Raw genomic sequence first — 24604 nt, 5'->3', positions numbered from 1 at the left:
AACAGAAAAAGCATTAAAGAAGAACAAAGAAGAGACTACAAACAGCCATAAGTTGTTTGCACATATTTTTTCCACTCCTTTTACCTACAGTCCCAATGTCTATCTAGCCAACCCCTTCCTCCACACAGGTGCCCCCACGGTCATTGTTATGTCAACAATATAAAGGACTGTGGCTGCCTCGGGGCACTCAGGTGGCCACTGGGTGGGCACTCAAGACACACTGCCTTGCAATATCCTTCTGATCATTCACCCTTGAATGTAGACCTCACCAGACTGTGAGCTCTGGATGGTAAGAGACAGCATACTTCTCTAGATCCTGCTTATAAGAAGAAAACTAGGTTGAATAGGCTTTATCTCCTACATGAATGAATATGCTTTAACTTTGATATGGGAGAGTAAAAAAAAAAGAAAGTTTGCTTAGAGAGGTGCCTGGCTGGCTCAGTCAGTAGAACACGGGGCTCATTTGAGCCCCATGCTGGGGGTAGCGATTGCATAAATAAATAAACTTAAAAAAAAAAGTTTGCTTAGATTCTCAGAACCCTGTAATGCCCAGATATTTCTTAAGGTAAATGGAATTTATTCAGAGTTTAAAGTTGCCCCTAGGAAAGCTGGAAAACACATGAACAGGAGAGGGTAATTGTGATGCCCACAAGACAAAGCTGGAGTCTGCGTCCCTTGGCTCCTGACTGCACTCACGTAGAGAATTTTAATGTAAACCATGGCAGACTTTACCCCCATGGCATTCCTGAACAGAGGCACACATTGAAAGAAAGAGAATCTTAGTTTATATGAGGGTATATAGACACACAGCCCATTTGCTCTCTATTACTGCTCCTTCTGACTTCCCTGCTTCCCCCACCCCCCGCCCTCCACCAGCCCCAAACCACCAGCATTTGATTTAAAGCAAGGCAGCCGAAACCACAGTGACTTTCTGCTGTTTTTGAGAACAGGCCAAATGTCTGTGTGCTGCTATGAGGAAAAAAAAAAAAGTTTTCAACAAAGCAGATCTCTTTCCCTGGACTGAGCACGCCTCCAGAGAAGACGCAACTCCGGCTGGAGACTCACCTCTTTGGAATGTGGTGTCCCCCCCACGTGATGGCAATGCTGTATTTCCCCGGGGTGCTGGGGTAATACTCAAATGCATAGACTCCATCCAGAAAGCCTTTCTGTTTCACCAGCTCCTCCAGACCCTCTGTGGGAAGAAAGCACACCATCTTTCCAATGCAATTCCAGGCTCAGAATAAGCATCCAAAAGACGAGAGCAGAAAGACAGCAATATCTACAAGACATAAGCCACAGAGGGAAACGAAGTGGGCTGCCTCAGAGTGTGAGACCCTCAAAACCTAGGAGATTAATCCAAGCCTAAAAATAGATCCATTTCTGCCTCAAAGTGTGGGGAAAAGGAAGACTTCCCAGCTAAACGGCATTAGTAGGCTCACTGAGCTAAAAGAAGGCCACAAGGTCCTGGACCTCCTGGGACTATATTCAGACAAATCTAGTCCTATCTCAATTTTCCTTAACGATCATAGCTAGTAGCTGTCTTAGCCTCTCACAAAACTGAGGAGGGACAGAACCCTTAGGAGTATTTGGCATGAATTTCTGGCATAAATTACTGCCCTCGCACATCTTTTTTCAAAGCTGGATGACAAAAGTGAGAAAGTTCCTGTATGCTCTCCACAAGAGGACAGGTTTTAGATGCTGCACCACAAACTCCAGACTGAGCCATCAGGTAGGAACTTGTTTTATGTTGAGCCCTGAGGTTTGGCTGGGAAAGCCACTTAGTCAAGCGAGAATCCAAGGTCAGAGAAAATGCCTCCTTGGCTCCTGTAGCAACAAGCCAGCAAGGAGGGCAGCCCCAGAGTAGGTTGGCTCCAGGTCTGGGCAGTCTAGAACCTTGGCCACCCTTAGAGCACAGCCCTCCTCACAGCTTTGTGCTCTGAGATCAAATATTAACCTCCTGGAGCTCAGAACACTCCTGCCCCAGCCTGTTGGGAACACAGAGGGTGGGAGAAACCTTGGCATAGGAAGTTCACATTCCCACTGAGGGCTGCTACACCTGCAGCCAGCAATGGAGAGCTGCTTATCTGCGGCAGGGGAAAACACAGGCAGAGCAGACACCTGACCTTGTGTCTGCGGTCTCCCTCCCCAAAAAGGGAGGAAGAATGAGTTGCAGAGTGCAACCCACCCCTCCATGAACAGCAGTTATCTACAAAGAAAACTTAATCTTAGGGGAATTTTATTCTCCTTCTATAAGCACTGATCATAGTAATTAGGTACTTGGCATAATTTCATCATCTATAAAATGTAACCTGTAGTGGGAAAATTACTGGCTTTAGAGACTGCGCTTGAATTCCAGCCCAGATGCTTATGAGCTGTGTGACCTTGGGCAAGACCCTTTCTCTCGAGCCTAGGTTTCCTCAAATAAAAAATAAGCCACTTCAGGTTGTCATTCCAAGGAGAGCACTTCTCAAACTCTATTGCATCACTGCTTTTTCTTTTCCCAGAAGCCTTAATATGTGAGGCGGTCAAGCTACCACTGTTCCCACCTGTATCCAGGGTAGACGTAACTAATCAACCGATCCCCATGGAGCCCAGATTGCCTCAACTCTTTGACATAGCTCTCTGGGATCAATCAAAACCGGCTGTGGGATGAAATCCATATGCTATGGCTGCAAAGCCAGCCAAAGTCACACCTGAGATGAGGAAACAAAGCAGCACTTACTAGGACCCTTCACAGTCACACCGAGTTCTCCGCTTCCAGCAGCTTTGGTATCAACCTTGAAGTCTGCAGTCTCCCGGATGCGGATGCCTTTGGGCTGCAGGCCTCGGCCACTGGCCCGGCAGGCGTTTGGACTACAGGCTGCAAACACAGTTTTGACATCAATTCAACCTTTCATTCGCTAGAGTTGAGCAAGCCAAGGTAACTTGGAGCCACCCGCCAAGAAAATGTTTGCTCTGCACAGAGCGCCTGCAGCAGTTGCCTGAGGCCAAGGGTCCCGTTCAGGGAACACACCAGGCTAGCAAATAAGGACACAACATAACTTTGTCCAGCCACACCGCAGAGGGACGGTAGGGGTGTGGGGGCGGGGGGGCAGTTACTTTGGCACAGAAAGAAGGAGAAGCACAGCATGCATTTGCTGAGCTCCTGGAACCCGCTGAATCCTGGCATTTATCCTCTCGGTAGTGAAGGAGAGTTAAATCTCATTGCCATACTCAAGGGCCCAGTAATTGGGAAGACCAAACTTTTTCAAGTCTATTTGAAAAATGTAGCACTTGAAAACATCTGACCACGATCCCAACTTCAGATCAGCCATTTCTTAAAGTCGAAATGTGATCGTCTTCCGCATGAAGAGCCAGAGGACAACTCAAAAAGAGACCCATTCAACCCCACCCTGGCCATGGCAGACGAATATTTTAGTGCTGTCACCAGGTAATCAGAATGTGGGTGGCTATAAATGCAACAATTAGCAGTAAACGCCACTCTCCATTTGATTTCTGGATCTAGTTTAAAAAACCTGAAGTCAGATGTCTAAAAATTAAGGACCAAGGTAGTTTCTGGTACTTCTTACATGACAGGCCCACAAAACTACTGTCCCATGGTTGATAAAATGCATCCTTGTACCCTAGGAATTCTTTGCCAACTTGGGCAACACTTTTATGTATAGAAAAGAGAAAGCAATGGGCAAAATGTCCATTGTTGTTTATTAAGTAGCTTTTCCTTTCCAAATCTGAAACTGCACATTTGGTAGTTCTCTATATGCTAGAAGTGAGATCATAGACTCCAGAGGATGAAACTCTTTACTGCATAGAAGGAAGAGAATTCCTCCTCTGGCGCCTCCACCTTGCAATGTTCTCAGCTGGCTATTTGGCAAACAACTGCTTCCCGAAAAGATATACCCATATCCTAGGAGTTGGAGATTATTTTAGCTGGTTTATGGATGAACATAAGTTTTATGGCCACACTTTATTGCAAGTGACACTGGTTTTCCATTGTGAAAATGGGATGAAGATTCTTTTTTTATATGAAATCAGTTAAGTAGTGGAAAGGTGAGTACATCAAAAGAAAAACTCTATCAATTAAATACTAAATAGTACAAGTGATGGATGGATATGCAAGGTGAAAAATGTAGTCCACAAGTGAGAGGGAATCAGAAAACAATATTAGAACAGGAAAGCTGTTAAAAATTCTTTCCTGCATATGTCAAAGAGACTTTTATTTATGAATATGTCAGTCTTGTTTTTTTTCCTTTGTCAAAAGGAGAAAAGTCGGTCATACCAGAAATAAGTCACAACAGGATGACAGGACTTCCCCCGGAGGGTTTTTATGTGTCTTAAAAAAAACAACCAAACACTCATGGAAATTCTGAACGCGGGTAATAGTCTCAACATCAAAAGGGTAACTGCTCAGTTCATATAAACACTAAATGGAGCTAAAGAGTTTGAAAGAAACCACCAGGTCCTCCACCATTTTGAGATGTCTTAGACATGTTTCAATGTACCTAGAGAGCAGGTTTGGGGTCCAGCTAGACAAGTAACAGTGACCCCCACACTGTCACGTCTTGAGGTCACAAACAGCACAGGCCCAGCTAACGTGTGCAGGTAGCACAGGGAACTGGCATGGAAGTCCCATTCGACCAGCCCTTACCCAGCAAGATGCCTCTGGCCCAGTGCTCTCAGTTAGGAAGCCAACAGCTTCGGGGTCCAGGCTGACCCAGAGGTAGGATTCAGAGAAGAAGCCAGTTCTACGGATGCAGATGCAGAGGACAGAACAGGGAAAGGCAAGTATTGGTTAGAAAAGGCAACAGAGTTGGAAAACAAAACAAAACAAAAGAACAACAAAGTCAGAAGGAAAGGGATCTGACGTTAGAGAAAAAAGCATGCCCTGGCTGCAGAAGGGGTTTAGCAGCATGGGTAAGGGGTCAAAAGAAACCTGAGTTCTACTTCTACTGATGCCTAGTCCGTACTCACTGATACTTTATGTTATCCAAACCTCAGTGTCTCCACCTGAAAACTGGAGATAATTTTAGCACCTGAAACACACTGGTTGGTGTGATGATTAGATGCAGTCATGCTAAGTGCCTGACGTCCAGTAAAGGCCAAGCAGTGGAGGCCACAGGGCACCAGTAGTGCCACAGGTGCTAACCTCAGCCACAGACACCAATTGCCCAAATGGCCTCAGTCCTGCATCTCTCAGTGACGACCCTCCGACACGAGTGTTTTGGGGAGGACTGAATGCGTTAATACAAGTGAAGCACTTAGGTCAGCGCACAGCTCACAATAAGATGTTATATTAATATCTTGAGGACAAAGCAAGCCACTTCCCACCAAAGGGGACCTGGCAGAAAGGGGACAGTGCGAGTCTAGTGTGGCCCCCACTACACCCCTGGCCTTGGAGCCCAGCTGTGCACACCGTCAGCCTCAATGCCAGAAGCAGATATATTTGGCCACCCCAGCACTCACCTTCCCCAACCTGTACAACGAAGGGACTCTTGGGAATGGTGTCCCCAGCAAAGGAGACCTTGACCACATGGGGGCCAGGCTGTACTGGTTTGTACACACATCTATACACCTGGTTTCCTTTGTCTTCCACCAGTAATTCCACAGCGTTCTTCCCCTGGGGATCCTCCACTTCAACACCAATGTCACCCACACCGGCACCTAGGAGAGAACAAGCATTCTGTGAGCCCAGGTCACCTTGTCAGAACACTCACTATGGATGAGCTCAGGTACAAGATGGAGACCGAAGGAGACAGGTACTCTGAAGGTCAAAGTCCACGCCAAGACGCAAACAACTGTTTTCTGGTTGGGGGAGGAGGGTCATAAACTTTCCTTTTCTCCCATTCCATATTTTCTAAGTTTTCTACACTGAAAAGAAAGTGATGTTCCAAGAATCGTGTCTTATCCTCCCCACCTTATCCTTATTCCTCCCCATCAGCCCCCACACTGGCCTTGCATAGAATTTGGTCTAGCAGATGATTCTCAAAACTTAGTTTCTTTGCAACGGTTATTCAAGTCAGAAATGTGTGCAGAAGTTACCTGATAATTAATAACTAAAGTCAAGCTTGAGTGTAAGATCTTAAAGAAGAAAAGCTGTTTTAGAAAAATCTATAAACACATGGGGCACCTGGGTGGCTCAGTTGGTTGAGTGTCCGACTTCAGCTCAGGTCATGATCTCACAGTTCATGAATTCGAGCCCCACATCGGGCCCTGTGCGGACAGCTTGCTCAGAGCCTGGAGCCTGCTTCAGATTCTGTGTCTCCCTCTCTCTCTGCCCCTCCTCTACTCACTCTCTGTCTCTCTCTGTCTCTCAAAAATAAATAAATGTAAAAAAAATTTTTTAGGAAAATCTATAAACATAACCAACACACTTGGAAAAAGGCACTTTTGTTGTTGGTTGTTTGAAAAGACAAAAGGTCAGGCATCCCAAACCTTTGGGGCTCCTGAGAATCATCTCAGACTCCAGAAGAAAGCCTGGTCCACAATACCTGCTGTGTAGATGTCAAAGTAGGTGGGCTTATTGGCGATGTTTCCAGCAGTTTCCAAGCCTGGGCCTTTGGCAGTGACTTTACTGGCATCTCCCTGTGCCTTGTCAACATTCACTTCAAATGGGCTCTTGGAGATGTGCTGTCCTGCAAAGAGGACTGTAACCTGCGGGTGACAGATAGATGAGATATAGTCACTTCTCCCTGCCCAGGGAGACCACCATATGAAGCCACATGCATTAACAGTCTTCTCTTCCATCCTCCTAACTATACATACAAAGGTGGCTGGAACCAGAGGCCCTGGTTAAGCAACTTGAATGGGACTCCCACCTGGCTCCATCGGCCACAAGGCTGGGCCTAGGACATCATGCTTTCAGCAAACTAAAAATGCTTACATCAGTTATGGCTAGCCAATATAATAGGATATGAACAAATACTTATACTTGAATCTGTAGACATGGGACCCTTGAAGGCAGCTGCAGAAGGGGCCACTGACCCCCCTAGTGGTACAAGGTATAGTTCCAGGATTTCAAACCCAGAGTCAAAATATTTTTCATGGGACCAAAAATCACTCTCAGATACATAAATTTGAGATACAGTATAGATTTTCATTTAAAATTTGAGTTGGGGGCGCCTGGGTGGTTCAGTCAGTTGGGTGTCCGACTTCAGCTCAGGTCATGATCTCACAGCTCATGGGTTCGAGCCCCGAATCAGGCTCTGTGCTGACAGCTCAGAGCCTGAAGCCTGCTTCAGATTCTGTGTCTCCTCTCTCTCTGCCCCTCCCTGCTCATGCTCTGTGTCTCTCTCTCTTCTCTCAAAAATAAACATTAAAAACAAAATTTAAAAAGTAAAAATAAAAAATAAAATAAAATTTGGGTTGGAGCTCTCATCTTTTAAATTTGAAGGGGCATGGAGTTGGGTTTCATATGAATTGACAGAATTAATTACATCATAAATGCTCCCTTCAAGATTTTTTTTCTCCTAAATTTGTGATATCCTAAAGGTGTAAGAAAAATCTATAGCCATGATTCCAGGTGAATTCACTAACAACCAAGGTAGTAAGTATGGTCCAGGTCTCAAAATATTAGCATGGTACACAGGGAGAGGCCCATGTGTGCTGTTGAAGGCTTTCTTTCAAGGAAAGGCACACTCTTGGGTCACCCTACTCTCTTGCAAGGCTCCCTTGGCTCCTGTCCTATAGGCCAACCGGACACCCACTCAAATAGAACTCAAAATGTTGCTGAGACGAAGAACCTGGGGACCAGACCCCCAGCATTTTTCCAGGTGCATGACTGGGACACTGGCTTTGACTACATTCAACTGGCCTTCTCCACACTTAGGCCCCAATACTTATAGATGTTCTGGAGCACCCCAAAGAGGAGTACTTAAGGAAGCATTAAAGATAAAGAACCCACAGCTTAGCATCTATACTCCAGGCATGCAGCTACAACCACTTGTCACCCAGATGGAGTTTAAAAAATCTTAAGACATTGCAAAGAACCTAGTAGAATTCAACCTTCCTAAGAGACACATATTGAAACAAGCCCAGAAGAGCAGTCAAAGCAACAGCTAGAACACCTCATCTTACTTTGTGCAGCCCGGTGACCTTGGGCAGATACTCCACAGAGTATGTCTTGTTCTTGTCACTGTCTGGAGTCACTTGTGCCTAGGACAGAAAATGAGCAATAGTTAGAGAAGGCGATGGGTGTCAGTAAAAGTATGCTATGCCAGCCAAGGCCCTGCCACAAGGTGCCAGGTGAAGACCCTGTCCTGGCGATTTCCTGCACCATCACTTCTAAAGGATGCCCCAGGAAAGAAGCAGCCTAACGTCACAGAAACGAGGTCACGTAGCACAAATGTATACCCAAGTCCTAACTCTCCACTGTCTCAGGGCTGGAACTCACTAGATGAGAGGGACCATAAAGCGAGTAACTTAAACCTTTATTGGTCCAGTAATTATTAAGAGTTTATGGGGGCGCCTGGGTGGCTCATCTGGTTAAGCATACAACTTTGGCTCAGGGCATGGTCTTCTGGTTTGTGGGCTCAAGCTTCGCATCAGGCTCTGTGCTGACAGCTTGGAGCCTGGAGCCTGCTTTAGATTCTGTCTCCCTCTCTCTCTGACCTTCCCCTACCCACACTCTGTGTCTGTCTTTCTCTTGGTCTCTCTCTCTCAAAAATAAATAAACATTAAAAAAAGAAAAAAAGAGTATATGAAATGCCAGGCCTAGTGTCAGATACCAAAAATAAATCGGGCACAGTCCCTGCGTCAGTGGGAGAAACAGACAATATACCAGTAAGTGTAGAATTTCAGATGGTGCTAAGCACCAGGAATAAAATCCAGTGTTAAGAAGATAAATAGAAGGAACAGTATGGGCAAAGGCCCTGAGGTAGGAACCAAGGATAGTCAGTCTCGGAAGAGAGTAAAGCAACAGTATGTGGCTGTATTGTACTGCATCAGTATTGTTGTTATTCTGGTCTTGAGCATCTGAAACTTCAATTTACAAGGCCTTTGCTAAATCCAAAGTATCCCTTATTTTATTAAACACTGTGTCCTTGGGTATTGATTTCTATTACGTTTCAAGGCATAGTCCTGAGACAATTACTCTGACTGCTCTAAGCCACAGGATCCTCTTAGAAAATGAATGCACAGTCCCTGGCCCTGTCACAGCCCCAAAAGTTCCATGGAGTGGCAGCGTCTTCCAACATACCTCCTCTTTGTTCCCTTCTGGGTCCTCAACAAACACCATCACGTCTCCTTGCCCGGCACTGATGGTGTCCACAGTGAACTTGGCTGGCTGCTTTACCATGTTTCCAGTAGGCTCGATTCCTGTCAGGTTTACAGAAGCACATTACAAGTTAGGTGGGGGCCTTGACATAGGCCATTACCCACAGTGTTCCCTTGTTCTGTTCCTTCTGCGGGAACTGAGAGATGGGACCCAAGCCTGTAGCTACCATATGAGAACATCTGTGACAAGGATTATCAAACAGGTCAAAAGCCCTAATTTTGTCCTTGTTATTTAAGTGATATCCAATTCTGAAATATTGAGAGAAATTCAGTAGAAGTCTCTACAACTATGAAAAATGAACATAGTAACTACCAGCGGGGTTTGCCCTGAGGGAGGTGACACGGGGGAAGGAGGAATGAGGTATAGGAGAAGAGCTCATTTTTCACTAAAGACAATTCTGTATTGCTTGAAAGGCTTAAAAATTGCATTCAATCATTATTTTTTTAAATAAACTATTTATTTTGAGATGACTGAGCAAAATAATTTGAGATATGCACCTGCAGGTGAAAGAAATAATACCTTTTATCCAGTTCCCCAAATGTTACATTGTACAAAACTCTACTACAGTATCACAAGAGTCCTGAGCTTGACACAGTCAAGACAGAGAACATTTCCATCCCCACAGGGATCCTTCATGTTGCTGCCCTCTCATCGCCATACCCACTCCCTTCCCACCCCACCCTCTTCCCACCCTAACAACCACTAATCTGTTCTCTATCTCTATAATTTTATCATTTCTAGAATGTTATATAAATGAAATCACACATCATGTAATCTTTTGGGGTTGGATTTTTCTACTAAGCATGATTTTCTGTAGATTCATCCAGGTTGGTGCCTGTATCAATAGTTTGTTCTTTTATTGCTGAGTTATATTCCATGATATGAATGTACCACCATTTGTTTAACCATCTACCCACTGAAGGACATTTGGGTTGTTTCCAGTTGTCTATTGCTGATAAAGCTGCTATAAACATTAGTGTACAGGGTTGTATATGAACATAGGCTTTCATTCCTCTGGGATAAATGCCAAGGAGTGCAATTGCTGGGTTGTATGGTAGTTACAAGTTTAGTTCTTTTTAAGAAACTACCCCCACTGTGTTCTAGAGTGCTTGCACCATTTTACATTCCCACCAGCAATGGATGAGTGCTCTAGATCTGCTTTCTCTGCATCTTTGCCAGCATCTGGTATTATCATTACTTTCTATTTTAGCCACTTTGATAGATGTGTAATGGTTTTAGTTTGCATTTCTCTTATGGCCAATGATACTGACCATCTTTTCATGTGCTTCTTTCCCATTTGTACACACCCTTCAGTGAAATGTCTGTTCACATCTTTCACCCATTTCATAATTGGATTCTTTTTACGACTGAGTTTTGAGAGTTCCTTCTTTATTCTAGATACTAGGTCTTTGTTGGATATGTGGCTCCCAAATATTTTCTCCTGGCCTTAAGTTTGTCTTCTTGTTCTCTTAACTACAAAAAGTTTTAAATTGTTCTAAAAAGTTTTTAAAGTGGGGCACCTGTGTGGCTCAGTCAGTTAAGTATCTGACTTTGGAACAGGTTATAACTTGATAGTTCATGAGTACAAGCCCCACATCAAGTGAGCTCAAGCCCCACTTTGGGTGAGCTCAAGCTCCACTTCGGGCTCTGTGCTAACAGTGCAGAGCCTGCATGGGCTTCTCTCTCTGTCTCTCTCTCTTTCTCTCTCTGCCCCTCGTTCACTCACTCTCTCTTTCTCTAGGAAATAAATAATAAAATAAAATTATAAAATAAAATAATCTAAATAATAAATAAATAGTTTTTAAAAGTAAAGTCCAATCATTGTCTCCACAGCATTTTGAGTTCTGTTTGAGATGGTGTCTACGTGGCCTGCAGGGTGGAGGCTAAGGGCACTTGTCTTCCAAGAGAGTGGAGTCATCCAGGAGTGTGCCTTCACTGTAAGAAAGCTTCAACAACACAGTCCAATCTTCATGTGCCATGCCAAGACTTCAAGGCACAGGCCACACTTCATGACATTTTTTATGTTCTTAGTTTTGGTGAAGTCCAGCGTATTATATTTTCCCTTTTATGGGAAGGCACAGCGCCTGACAGGGCTGGATCCCAGCTGAGATCATGACCTGAGTCAGACACTCAACTGAGACACCCAGGCACCCCTTTCTGAGTTCTTATCATGGATTCCTGTTGAATGTTGTCAAATGCTTTTTCTGTATCAATTGATGTGACCCTGTGATTTTCCTTCTTTATGGCCTATTACGGTAGTAGATTTTTTATTTGATGTTTATTTATTTTGAGAGAGAGAGGGAGAGAGCATGCGTGCATGCACTTGCTTGAACAGAGGGAGTGATGGAGACAGAGGGAGAGACAGAATCCCAAGCAGGCTCTGTGATGTCAGCGCAGAGCCCAAATCAGGGCTTGATCTCACCAACCATGAGATCATGACCTGAGCTAAAATCAAGAGTCAGATGCTTAACCATCTGAGCCACCCAGGTGCCCTGGTAGTAGATTGTTTTGACTGATTTTCTAATAGTGTGCCAGTCTTGCATCCCTGGAAAAAACTCTGCTTGATCATGCTCAATAATTCTTATCATATATTGCAAACTATTTGCTAATATTCTGTTATATACCTTTAAAAAAAAAGATTGTATTTATTAACCCCAAAGTCATTCCACTTTGCTATTTTCTGCCTTGGGTTCTGGCAGCCTGTTCAATATTTTTAAGATATTTGTAAGATCTACCAACTGCTATTGCTCATTATGTTTTGGGCTTCCGATGATTTTAAGGGGTGCTTTGGTGGCTCAGTTGGCTAAGTGTCCAACTTTGGCTCCAGTCATGGTCTCACCATTCATGAGTTTGGGCCCCCTGTCAGGCTCTGTGCTCACAGATCAGAGCCTGGAGCCTGCTTTGAATTCTGTGTCTCCCTCTCTCTCTCTGCCCCTCCCTGACTCACACTCTGTCTCTCAAAAATGAATAAGCTTCAAAACAATTTAAAAAAAAGAAAAGAAAAGCAAACTGAAGAAGCTACATAGTTGGAATTCATTTCGGCACAGAAAAAAGGCAGGAAAGAAATACCTCGGACTTTGAAGGAAAGAATGGGATTAGCAGTTGGGAAGCAGGGTTTTCAATTTTTATGTTCTACATTCTTCTTTCGCTTAGAATGTATGTAATGATCAGGTCACTTAATGCATAAATACGCACTTAAGATATGCACAAATACCTAGTCCATCTGATTCCAACAGCCTGAGAAATCATTTACTCTGCTACTTACCCAAGGCTGGGCTTGGGTTGGCCCACCTTGGCTAATAACTATGGTTGGTCAGGAGGCTGAACCCCACCCAGCCTCTGTGAACTCTCTCACAGCTGTGCTAACTGTAAGGACACAATCATTCCCCCAGACTCCTCACAAGGGCGCTTAAGGCTTGCTCTGCAGTGAATGCTTTACTCAGAACATGGGTTTCAAGAGAGGTTTCCGCTTAGCTCACGGATGCATGCTTTCAACATACCTAACCCCGCAAGCAAGCCCACCATAAAGATCTGTTTGTGGCTGTAAGTTTGCCTCACTCCAGCCCTCTATCCTTTCAGTGAATGGGTCTCAGTGAGTAAGATCTGCAAGTGCCAACCGGCTGGTAACTGCAATCTGGCCAACGTCCAAGAGATAAAATTAAAAACAAAACAAAACAAAAACACTCTCAATCCTTTTAGAAACTAGAAGACGAAGTGTTCTCTATACTTTGGTTCACTAGGCAAAAATGAAGCAACGTGGCCACACAAGAGAGAAAGAAAACTGCCCCTGCCCTCGGTCTCACCACAGGACAAAGATAAAATCTTAAGGCTCTACCCATGTGGCCTGATGTGTGGCTCTGTTGCCCAAAATGACACTTGGCCCTCCTACTGATAACAAGAGAAAAAACAGACACAGAATTCTTGTACAATCCACAAATTCCACTTTTAGGTACACACCCAAAAACTGAAAGCGGGGATTCAGATACCTGCACACGCACGTTCACAGCCGTATTATTCACAGTAGCTAAAGGTGGAAGCAATTCACATGTCTGTTGTCGGAAGCATGGATAAAGCATGTGGTATATACGTGGGGTATATACATTGAGCTTTAAAAATGAATGAAATTCTAACACATGCCATGACATGGGTGAACACTGAAAACATTTTACTAAGTGAAGTAAGCCAGACACAAAAGTACAAATATTTTATGATTCCACTTACATGAGGTACCCAGAGTCGGCAAATTCATAGAGACAGAAGGGAGAATGGAGGTTTCCAGGAGATGGGGGAGGGGGAAATGGGGAGCTATAGTTTAACAGGTATAGAGTTTCAGTCTGGAAAGATAAAAACATTCTGGAAATGGATGGTAGAGACAGTTGTACAACACGGTGAATGTACTTGATGTCACTAAATGGTACATTTTAAAACAGTTAACATAGGGAATGTTATCTTATGTATATTTTACCACAACAAAAAAATGCAAAAAATATATACCTATGAATACATACATGTATGTGTGTACATATATATTTTTTTTAAGGTGCGTTTTCTCCACAAGGACAGAAAATGTTAAAAAAGGCAGATCAGGGTGCCTGGATGGCTCAGTTGGTTAAGCATCCGACTTTGGCTCAGGTCATAATCTCGCAGCTCACGAGTTCAAGCTCTGTGCTGACAGGTCAGAGCCTGGAGCCTGCTTCAGATTCTGTGTCTCCCTCTTTCTCTGCCCCTCCCCTACTTGTGCGTGCATGCTCGCTCTCTCTCTCTCTCTCTCTCTCTCTCTCTCTGAGAAATAAATAAACCTTAAAAAATAAATAAATAAAAAATAAAATAAAATTTTTAAAAGGCAGATCAGGGGCACCTGGCTGGTCAACAGGTAGAACACGCAACTCTTGATCTCAGGGTTGTGAGTTGGAGCTCCCTGTCGGATGATTACTTAAAAATAAAATCTTAAGGGGTGCTTGGGTGGCTTAGTCGGTTGAGCACCCGACTTTGGCTCAGGTCATGATCTTGCAGTCCGTGAGTTCGAGCCCCGCGTCAGGCTCTGGGCTGACGGCTCAGAGCCTGGACCCTGCTTTGGATTCTGTGTCTCCCTCTCTCTGCCCCTCCCCCGCTCATGCTCTGTCTCTCTTTCTCTCTCTCTCTGTCAAAAATAAACATTAAAATTTTTTTAAATAATAAAATCTTAAAAAAAAAAAAGCAGATGAAGGAAATGGCAATGACTAGCTACATTCCTGAACTGTAGCAAATAGTCATTTTCTAGAAAACAGCATCGTGAAAGGAAACCGTTTCACATTAACAATGGGGAAACTGGACAGCCAGTGATAAGGTGACCTCAAACAAGCATTTTATGCCTTGATTAAATTCAATCCATTTGACCAATTTTGTCAACAAGAGATTTACTTTGCTGTTTGAAGCTTTTTTGCTATTAAAGAAGCATGACCTTGAAAATCAGAGATTCCTTATTCTAGCCACCACCCTTCATTATGCTTTAGGGAAAGCACTTTTAAAACAAGCATGGACAGGGGCTTATGGGTGGCTCAGTTGGTTGAGCGTCCAACTTTGGCTCAGGTCATGATCTCATGGTTCGTGGGTTCAAACCCCACATCAGGCTCTGTGCTGATGGCTCAGAGCCTGCAGTCTGCTTCAGATTCTGTCTCTGGCTCTCTCTGCCCCTCCCCCGCTTGTGCTCTGTCTCTAAAATACATAAACAGTAAAAAAAACAAAACAAAACAAAACAAAAAACAAGCACAGACAAGCCAACCTTTAAGTGAATGCACATCCGGAAAGGGCTTCAAACAAAGTGCCCAGTCTCTATACACACAAATGCACAAATGATTGCACAGTGCCACCTCGATGTCAAAAGGAACCTCAAAAGGCAAGGTGGTTTGTTCCAGAATTATCAGGGTCTCTCTGGTGTTCTAAATCATGCTAAACAGATAAGAACCTGACCACTAAGATTGAGAACTGCACACAGCACCACTGCCCTGGCCCTTGGTCACCTTAAGACTAAGCTGACACCAAGTAGGGAAATGATATTTTCAAAGGGAATGAGTGTATGGAACATCTTGTTACAAGACAAGTGCTTTGCACTCTTCAGGAAGTCAATGTTATACATAAAAAAAATTTTTTTAAGGGAAGCTATTCTAGATTTAAAAAGTCTACAGGCACCTGGGTGGCTCAGTCGGTTAAGAGTCCAACACCTGATTTCAGCTCAGGTCACGATCTCATGGTTGTGAGATCAGGTCCCGCACTCAGTGCAGAGCCTCCTTGGAATTCTCTCTCTCCCTCTTTCTCTCTCTTTCCCTCTGCCCCTCCCATGCTCATGCTCTCCTTCTCTCTCTCAAAATAAAAAAAAAAACAACAACATTTCTTTAAAAAGAGTCTAAAGAAACAACAAAATTAGTAAGTCAATCTTTTTTAAGTTTATTATTACTTTCTTTGGAGAGACAGCACACATGTGCAGGGAGGGCACAGACAGAGAGAGGGACTGAGAATCTCAAGCAGGCTCTGTGCTATCAGTACAAAGCCCAACATGGGGCTCAATCTCATGAAATCTGAGATCATGACCCTAACTGACTAAACCACCGAAGTGCCCCTGTAGTGAATCTTAATCAGATCTTGGTTTATAAAACAGCAAAAACTATGATAGACAATTTTAGGACAATAGGGAAATTTTCACATACACTGGATATTAGTTGATATGAAATTGTTAATTTTCTTACTGTGATAATGAAGACTGGTTATACAAAAGGATGCCCTATTTTTAGGAGAGGCTTGCTAATGTACTGAGTGAACTGTCACAATGCCTACAGTGCATTTTCAAGAATTCGACAACCACACACACACACACACACACACACACACACACACACACACACAAAGGGCTCAAGAAAACTATTGTTAGAAGGGTTAGAACCGCAGATTCTAGGAGAGGATATACAAGATATCTTGTGCCTCTAAATGTGATCCCAACTGTAATTACGAAAATTAAGAAATATAATACACTCCCTTCCTTTCCCCATAACAAAGGGAGTAAGTTGTAGCTCACGGGGCTAATCTTTACCAGAAACCACCCTGGGCTGAAACACAACAGTTCTTAAAAAGCTGGTGTGCTTGAAGTCAGATGGCAGCCAGAACACCAAATGCCTCAACATGCCTTTACCCCACCATAACATTCTGAGCAGAACACTGTCCTGCAGCCCGCAGTGGCCTCAGTGATCATAAACAGGATGTCTCAGCAAGGAAGTGTCTGTCAGGGGGTCACAATAGCTCCCTCCCCATGTGGAAATCTGAAGCAGCGTGAGCATGACCAAAGGAGAAATGAATCAGCAGCCTGATGACACAGGCACCTGCACCCCCTATCCCCAGCAGATTGGGCCTCTCTGATTTCTCATATGAAAAATGGGAAAATAGTCCTGTCTTCATCCCACGGTTACTGCACTAAAGTCACAATGCAATAAACTCATTCTCCATCACATTAAAGCAGCAACATTTCTTAAAGCCTAGATTCACAAAGCAGAAAAGTTGCTCGTGAACAAATGGACTTTGAGGTAAAAAGCATCTGACAAAGGAGGCCTGGGAGGTCTTCAAGGATCAAGCCTATACATTCTTGATTCTAAGAACCTTCTTCCTGAAGCCACATAATCATGTCTAAGACCAGAGGACAAGTCTCAAACCCAGCAAGACCAGTGCTTACCTCGGCCATAGGCCCTGGCTTTCTTCGGGTTGAGTTTGGGCTTCAGAGGAGCCCCTGGCTTGAGCTTGGCTTTGGGGAACTGGGACAGGTAAGTCATCACCGAGTGCTCATCCACATCGGGGTGAATAATTTCTTCAGGAGTGATGACCTAGAATAACAGCATGGTAGGTGAACACCCAGAGTACATCACTTATAACCGCTAAAGTTTTTGCAAATGTCTCAAGTCAAACACTCTAGACATTAAGAAATTGAGTCAGCCTCTAAATTAAGTGAAATTATATCAAATTACATGCCAATGTCAGTGTTTTTAACCTTTTAGAGGTGTCATTATTCGTTTTGGAAGCTGAGGACGCCCTCCAGACAATTTTTTTTATGTTTATTTATTTATTTTGAGAGAGAGAGAGAATGCGTGCACACGTGCATGAGCAGGGAAGGGGCAGAGAGAGAGGGAGAGAGAGAGAATCCCAAGCAGGCTCTGCGCTGTCAGTGCAAAGCCCAATGTGGAACCCATGGTTCATGAGATTATGACCTGAGCCGAAATCAAAGAGCCAGACACTTAACCAACTGAGCCACCCGGGAGCCCCTCCTCCAGGCGATTCTGTATGTAATTTCCAGAGGTGCACACCCACCCTCCAAAAAAGGCCTGCTCACCTCCTACCCTGGGGAAACTTTCCAGAAGGGGTAAGCTGTGTCAAGTGAGGAGAAAGAAGAAACAAGTATACACAGGATTTGCACATATTACCAAGAAGCACATAAACTGGCCTTTCCCTTTGCTCATCTACCCATTGCCTGCATCTCTATTAACTCTGCTACCAATAAAGAATAGTAATAAAAAAAAAAGAGAGGGGGCGCCTGGGTGGCTCGGTCGGTTGGGCGTCCGACTTCGGCTCAGGTCATGATCTCACAGTCCGTGGGTTCAAGCCCCGCGTCAGACTCTGTGCTGACGGCTCAGAGCCTGGAGCCTGTTTCAGATTCTGTGTCTCCCTCTCTCTCTGCCCCTCCCCTGCTCATGCTCTGTCTCTCTCTGTCTCAAAAATAAATAAACGTTAAAAAAAATTTTTTTTAAATAAAAAAAAAAAAAAGAGAGAGAGAACACAGCAACATATTAGATCTGTGGTCTTGCTACATGCTGAAGCCCTAACCACCCGGGTAATGGTATGGGGAGGTGGGGCCCAAGGGAAGTAAGTGGGTTTAGATGAGGTCATGAGGATAGGGCCCCCAGGATGGGATTAGTGCCCTTATTAAGAGAAGGAAAGACCAGACCTCTCTTTCTTTCCCATGTGAGGGCACAGCAAGAAGCCAGTTGTCTGCAAGTCACAAAGAGGGCCCCTACCAAGAACTGACTCTGCTGGCACCTTGCTCTTGGACTTCTAGCCTCCAGATATGGGAAATAAACTTCCGTTGTTTACACCATCCAATCTATGGTATTTTGTTAGAGCGGCCTGAGCTGATGACAATGGGTTTCAATACATTAAGAGCCGTTAAAAAAAATAGGGAGGAAGTTAATTTCTCCTGACACGTAGCCTAGGAGCAAGATTACTCCCATGCTCGGCAGGTAGCCTCCTTGAAGGCATCACAGCCTCAGGCCTACTACCTGACCTAGTCCTAAACAGTACAAAAAATCTCTCTGCCCCCAGTAAGGGTGCTGAGGAGGTAAGGTAAGGCAGTACTCCTCAGACCAACAGAAGGCTCTGTCTCATGAACCGGGTTAACTAAATGCAGATGAATAACATATATACCCAGCTTCCCTCACCCCAAAGTAACACACACACACACACACACACACACACACACACACACACACACACACACACCAGAAAACATACTGATCATTATCCTCCAGCAACAGAACAGCTACTTGGGTTTGAACAATTGTCTTCACTCATTCCATAAAATGTCGGATGTGCATTGATTTGACATTTCTTCCAGGCAGCTCCCTCAACAACTATACAGTGCCAACATCACATGTACGTCAAAAGTAGATGGTTTTAGGTTTAAGAGGAGATGAAAAAGATACCACACCATTTACTGAGGGTGAGAGAGCCAAGAAATGGGCCATGAAGCAGAGACATGATGTCAAAACCAAAGAAATACAGGCAAAATTTTCTATCTCCCAAGGGATCCTATTACAAAATACACTGAACTCGGCTCTGATTACTTAGTCCATAATGTAACCAGTGGTGAGGTCATCCATCCACGGCACTGGCCACCTACAAGTTCTCTTGACCAGCGCTTCAAATATGGGAGTCTTGGTATTTAAATGTCAGGGGGAGTTTTTTAGCCTCCTTGAAAAACCTTAGAAGACAAGACCTCAACTACGTAATGTGGCTACTGTCAATGGTACCCAAGATTTATTCAATTTCCAAGTTCTCTTGTCATATTCCTGTGATAGGATTAGGAGCAATACAAATTCTTCCACAATTTCCAATAATGGTAGGTTATCCTGGTTTAAATTTAAAAAAAAACTTCTAAGTCCTATGACTTTCCCTAATATACTGAATCTTAAAAAAAACTTCTAAAATATGTAAAAAGTGGTCACATATTGGCTATTTCTTACAGTTCAACCTAATCATTAAAGTCTACATTTGCAGTCTTGTATCTCAAAACAGTCTTTGAGATCTTTGGAGCAGAAACACTAGAAAATTTTCCACATGTGACAGAGCACTGTGAAGATTTTTGAATGATCTACAAGCACCTAAATCAATGGGAACCTATTATTATGGGTAAACTGAGGAAGAGGGGAGAGTGTCATAGGCAATACTCTCTGAGGGCTGAGGCTGAGGATGTCAGACTGCCTGCCACACCGAAAGAGGCATCCACAGAGTCTCAGAACAAGCTGGAGGATGGAAACAGCCCCATGGGACATGGTGTTGCTTGTATATATACCTGTGGGACACCCAGCCAGTCGTCTGCTTGCTGCATAGCTTCCCGTGCATTGTCCACAGGCTTTCGTGGATCCCAGGATTCCCAGTCTGGACACAGACCTGTTAATATGACACAAAAGATTCTGTTAATATTAACTCACTGAAAAGATTAAAGGAAGCCATGTGCTTAAATTAAACCCCTTTGGTATCTTAATTCAGAGAACAATTTCTTCCTAAAATCACAGTGAACTGTATATTTTAAGGGCAAAAAGTATCCACTCCTCCAGAGTAGAAACTATTCTGAGTCTAAACTGAGAATTCTCCTTCAGGCTGTTATTTTCTTGCATTAACACAGAGATTATTCATTCCTTGAAGGTGTGATATAAATAAATAAACAAAGCCTATAAAACTATTTGAGCCTGGTGCCTTTTTACAGGGGATTTTCCCCCCCACCACATTTGCACTTCTGTAGTCCAGTCACCAAACGTGTAGGGTTCACGCCAGCTGGATATTCTACAATTTAACTCAAAATTGATACAATCTATGTAGAAATCGTGTAAAATCCCACAGGTTAAGGGCTCAGTCCCATAAGACTGTCCCCTTTCCCCACTTCACCAAATGCAAGTCCAGGTTGTTACTTGGACTTCTAACAGACCATTCTATAAATTGCAGGTTCTCACAATGCCTCCTCAGATTCAATTGTTAACCAGAGTGGATCACAGAACTCAGGAATACCATTTAATTGCTAGATTACTGATTTATTAGAAAAGGCTACAACTCAGAGTGCCTGGGTGGTTCAGATGGTTAAGTGTCTAAACCTTGCTTTCAGCTCAGGTCATGATCTCACAGGTTCAAGAGATCAAGCCCTGTATCAAGCTCTGCACTGACAGCATGAAGCCTGCTTGAGATTCTCTCTCTTCTGTCTCTGCCCCTCCCCTGCTGACACATGTGTACACACTCCCTCTCAAAATAAATAAATAAACTTAAAAATTTTTTTTTAAATAAAAGGCTATAACTTGGGATGCCTGGGTGACTCAGTCAGTTGAGCATCTGACTTTGTATCAGGTCATAATCTCGCGGTTTGTGGGTTCGAGCCCCACATCGGGCTTGCTGCTGTCAGCCTGTCAGCACAGAGCCTGCTTTGGATCCTCTGTCCCTCTCTCTTTCTGCCCCTCCCCCACTCTCACTCAAAAAATTAAAAAAAAAAATTTCTAATTAAAAAAAAGTTACAACTCAAGAACAACCAGGTGAAAGAGATGCATATGGCAAGATATGGGAGAAGGCGTGTGGAGCTTCCATGCCCTTTCCAGGTGCACCACCCTCCCAGCACCTCCTTGTGTTTACCAACCTGAAAGCTCCCTCAAATGTATAGTTCAAGGAATTTTGTGGAGACCTCAACATGTTGTCATGATTGATTAAATAACTGGCCACTAGTGATTAACTCAACTTCCATCTCCTCTCCTCTAACCTTGGCGGTTAGGAGATAGGGCTAACAGTTGGGACCCTCTAATCACCTGCCCCCATCCTTAGCAGCTGTTTAAAAGTCATCTCATTGGGGCGCCTGGGTGGCTCAGTCGGTTAAGCGTCCGACTTCAGCTCAGGTCACGATCTCGCAGTCCGCGAGTTCGAGCCCCGCGTCGGGCTCTGGGCTGATGGCTCAGAGCCTGGAGCTTGCTTCCGATTCTGTGTCTCCCTCTCTCTCTGCCCCTCCCCCGTTCATGCTGTGTCTCTCTCTGTCTCAAAAATAAATAAACGTTAAAAAAAAAATTAAAAAATAAAAATAAAAAATAAATAAATAAAAGTCAGCTCATTAACATAAACTCAGGTGTGGTTGAAAGGAACCATTGTCCTGGCTCTTATCACTTAAATTCTAAGGGTTTTTGGAGCTCTGTGCCAGGAAAGGGACAAAGACTAAAATACATGTTTCTTTTATAAGTCACAATATCACAATCCTATTCCTAGATACATCTAAAAAGACTGCACTAGCAACTGTATTCTGTATAATTCAAAAATCCACTTGCCCAAAAGCCCAAACCTAGAATCATCTTAAAAGCCTCTGTAAACAGGAGAAGTATAGGACTGAAGTAAACATCCACAGGTTTAAACTGGTAAAGAGGTATCCTGAAATGTGTCTTTCGGTGGAAGCAAGGAAGAGGGTGCTGGGAAATTAACTAATGCTGAGCTTTGAGTTAGTTTGAGACATCACCACCTTATAGGCTTTCAAGACAGAATGAGGCCTGGGGTCAGCCTGCCCTCCCTGTCCAACATAGGCTAGCCAGCTCCGCTTGGAGTGTGTCGGGAACCATTAGCTTACTAAAAACTAATGTGACCAGCATATACAGAGTATTCGTAAATGGAAAATATGATTATTAAAGTAAATTTTTTATTAGAAACAATCTTGAGGGTGCATATAAACACAGGCTCTGGTTTTTCTACGGAGTGTGTACCAGCAAACTCTACCCATCAATCTAAACCCTCCAGTGAGGATAATTACTACCTTGGTGTGCACTCAACCACTCAGAAAAGGGGGGAAAGCCTCCAACTGGATCCTGATCAAGCACTATTTCATAGCAACACAGAAAAAAAAGGGTGGAGAACGCCATGTATAGTCACCCAGTGGTTGATAAAAATGGGTACTTTCCACTCAATGGAAGTTTTTAGATTTTCATGCCAAGTCAACTAACAGGGCCACGTGTTTCTGCTGAAGTCAATGGGAAACCAGGCACCAAATGTGGGAAGAGGCAGGACTTTGGAGTCTGAAAGCTAAACATGCTCCAAGAACTACAGGATTCATTGGGGATTTGGGTAAATAACTGAGTTCAATGCTCAAAAAGTCAATGGATACACCTAGAAGGTAAACAGAGCCAGTTTTAGCTCCCTTTGCTCTTACAGGGGGCTAAAACTAGGAGAAGACACCAATCACAGCAAACCCGGCTTTCCCATGAGACAACCAAGGGGGCTTTGGGCCCACAAATCTCCATCCTGAAGAGCTGGCTCAGGCAGCCATGGACACTTACCTGGGGCACAGCTGTCTACCAAGGCTCCCAGAGCCTTGCCATCTTGCCAATTCTGGTTAAAGTTGGTGATGGGCAAGTAGGGGATCTTGTTCTGAATCCATCCCAGCAGCCTCTGCTTTGGCGTCTGCTTCTTGGCATCGTCATCCCCTTCGTCCTCCCACACGGGCATGGAGATGGAGTAGTGGAGGATCAGTGTCCACACCAGGCCCAGGATGAGCTTCAGGTTCCCATCCACAATGGCTTTGCTATCTGGGGAGAGAGGCACAGGCGTGGGTTGGCACCTTCCTCTCGGTTGTGAATGAAATCTTCATTTGTCAGAGAACCACACAGAACTATTTCAGCATGAAAGGACTGTAATGTTACAATTTGCTTCAAAATACTTGAGGATGGTAACAGATGAAACTAGATTCCAAAATGTTTACCAGTGTCGTGAAATCATGGGTACATGAGAATGTATTATACTTTTATCTCTACTTTTGCATACGTTGGAAATGTTCTGTAATAAAAAGAGCTTTTAAATTTTAAAGGACTCATTTCAGAAATATGGACAATAAAAAGAGGTGGCTGAATTCCAGGGACAACCATCTGTTTAACTTGATAGTATGTGATCTACCAAATTATATGTGTATGTGTTTATATATATATACATATACATGTGTGTGTGTGTGTGTGTGTGTGTGTGTGTGTGTGTGTTTGCTGCCCTGAATTTATATTCTACTATACTTTTCTTTTCACTAATCATTATGTCCTAGAGGTGTAAGAGGCCAGTTTCCCTTCAGATCTCACCATCTCTGGGTGTTATCAATCATTTTCATCTCTGCTCTTCTCTCCAGTTAGTCATTCATAAGATAAAGTCATTAATAGTTAAGCTAATCCAGCTGGGCAAAGTCTCTGTTGCCAGAAGGATAAGTGACCGGCCCAAGGTCCTGGCTCCTCTCTAGTGCTCCCTGAGCTTAACACAACAAGCCCTACACCAGCCCCGTCTAGGAATCTTCCAGGAAATCTCCCTGCTGCTGGTTTCTACCTTCTACTCCCTTGGCTTCTCTATGGCCCTCTGTCCTCTTTCCAACCTCTACCTACATCCATCAAAATCCAAACATTACCAATAAAATCTCTCTATCTCTCTCCCTGTCTCCCCCTGCACACACTTCCCCTCCTATCCATCCCCAATCTTTCTCCCCCTCTCTCTTCCTCTCCTGTCTATACCCCCATCTCTCTCCCCCTCACCCACATCCTTCCCCTCCTATTACCCACCCACCCACTCCCCCCTCTCAATTTCTTCCACCCTTTCCCCACCAAACAACCCCTGTTGCACGCCCCTATTCTACCAGGACCCCAAACTGAAAATGTCAGAGCCATCATGGACTCCTCCTTCAAATCTCAGGTTGCCATTTCAACAATGTGTCAATTCCCTTCTCTACCTACATCTCTTGGCAAATCCTTTTCTCCACCTTCCCAATAAATGTGTGGCCCCTCCTCCCCTCTCTCAGAGTCCTCGACAGCCATGAAGCTGAACCATGTTCACATAACCCTACAACTATCTTTCTAGTCAGTACCTCTGTGCTTCCAAATTCACCAATGGTCCCAACTGCCCACAGTCAAACTCCTTAGACATACAGCACCCTCAGAACCCCCAAACACAGCCTGCTTTTTCACCCTTGTCACCCCTCCCACCACAGTTCACACTCCAGACTCAGAGACTCCTCATTCCTGGACTACATCCTGCTTTGGACCCCATGGACCTCTCCATGTGTTCTGT

The 24604-nt window shown here is 44.0% G+C and overlaps 1 protein-coding gene and 1 long non-coding RNA gene across 7 annotated transcripts in view; one reads left to right on the top strand and one right to left on the bottom strand.

Annotated features, from left to right (window-relative positions):
- The window catches only part of FLNB (filamin B), a 143427-nt gene that overhangs the window by 63664 nt on the left and 55159 nt on the right, over positions 1-24604 (bottom strand). For all 4 annotated transcript variants that reach the window (XM_015538545.2, XM_007084399.2, XM_007084400.2 and 1 more), the window contains exons 2-10: positions 22846-23094; positions 19851-19948; positions 16965-17112; positions 9191-9309; positions 8071-8148; positions 6486-6648; positions 5461-5658; positions 2723-2860; positions 1066-1192 (exon numbers count right to left, since the gene is read on the bottom strand). In XM_015538545.2, coding sequence (XP_015394031.1) covers positions 1066-1192; positions 2723-2860; positions 5461-5658; positions 6486-6648; positions 8071-8148; positions 9191-9309; positions 16965-17112; positions 19851-19948; positions 22846-23094 — 1318 coding nt within the window. The remainder of the gene's footprint in view (positions 1-1065; positions 1193-2722; positions 2861-5460; positions 5659-6485; positions 6649-8070; positions 8149-9190; positions 9310-16964; positions 17113-19850; positions 19949-22845; positions 23095-24604) is intronic.
- Positions 2-11466, top strand: LOC122236682. Of its 3 annotated transcripts, none has more exons than XR_006214863.1 (3): positions 21-289; positions 5594-5753; positions 11102-11466. It is a non-coding gene; the product is annotated as an uncharacterized LOC122236682 (long non-coding RNA). The 3 variants fall into 3 exon arrangements; XR_006214864.1 differs by having other exon boundaries at positions 22-289; positions 5594-5726; XR_006214862.1 differs by lacking the exon at positions 11102-11466 and having other exon boundaries at positions 2-289; positions 5594-5843.

This window comes from Panthera tigris, chromosome A2 (genome assembly GCF_018350195.1).
Source record: "Panthera tigris isolate Pti1 chromosome A2, P.tigris_Pti1_mat1.1, whole genome shotgun sequence".
NCBI lineage: Eukaryota > Metazoa > Chordata > Mammalia > Carnivora > Felidae > Panthera > Panthera tigris.
This window is presented reverse-complemented; position numbering and strand designations above follow the sequence as displayed.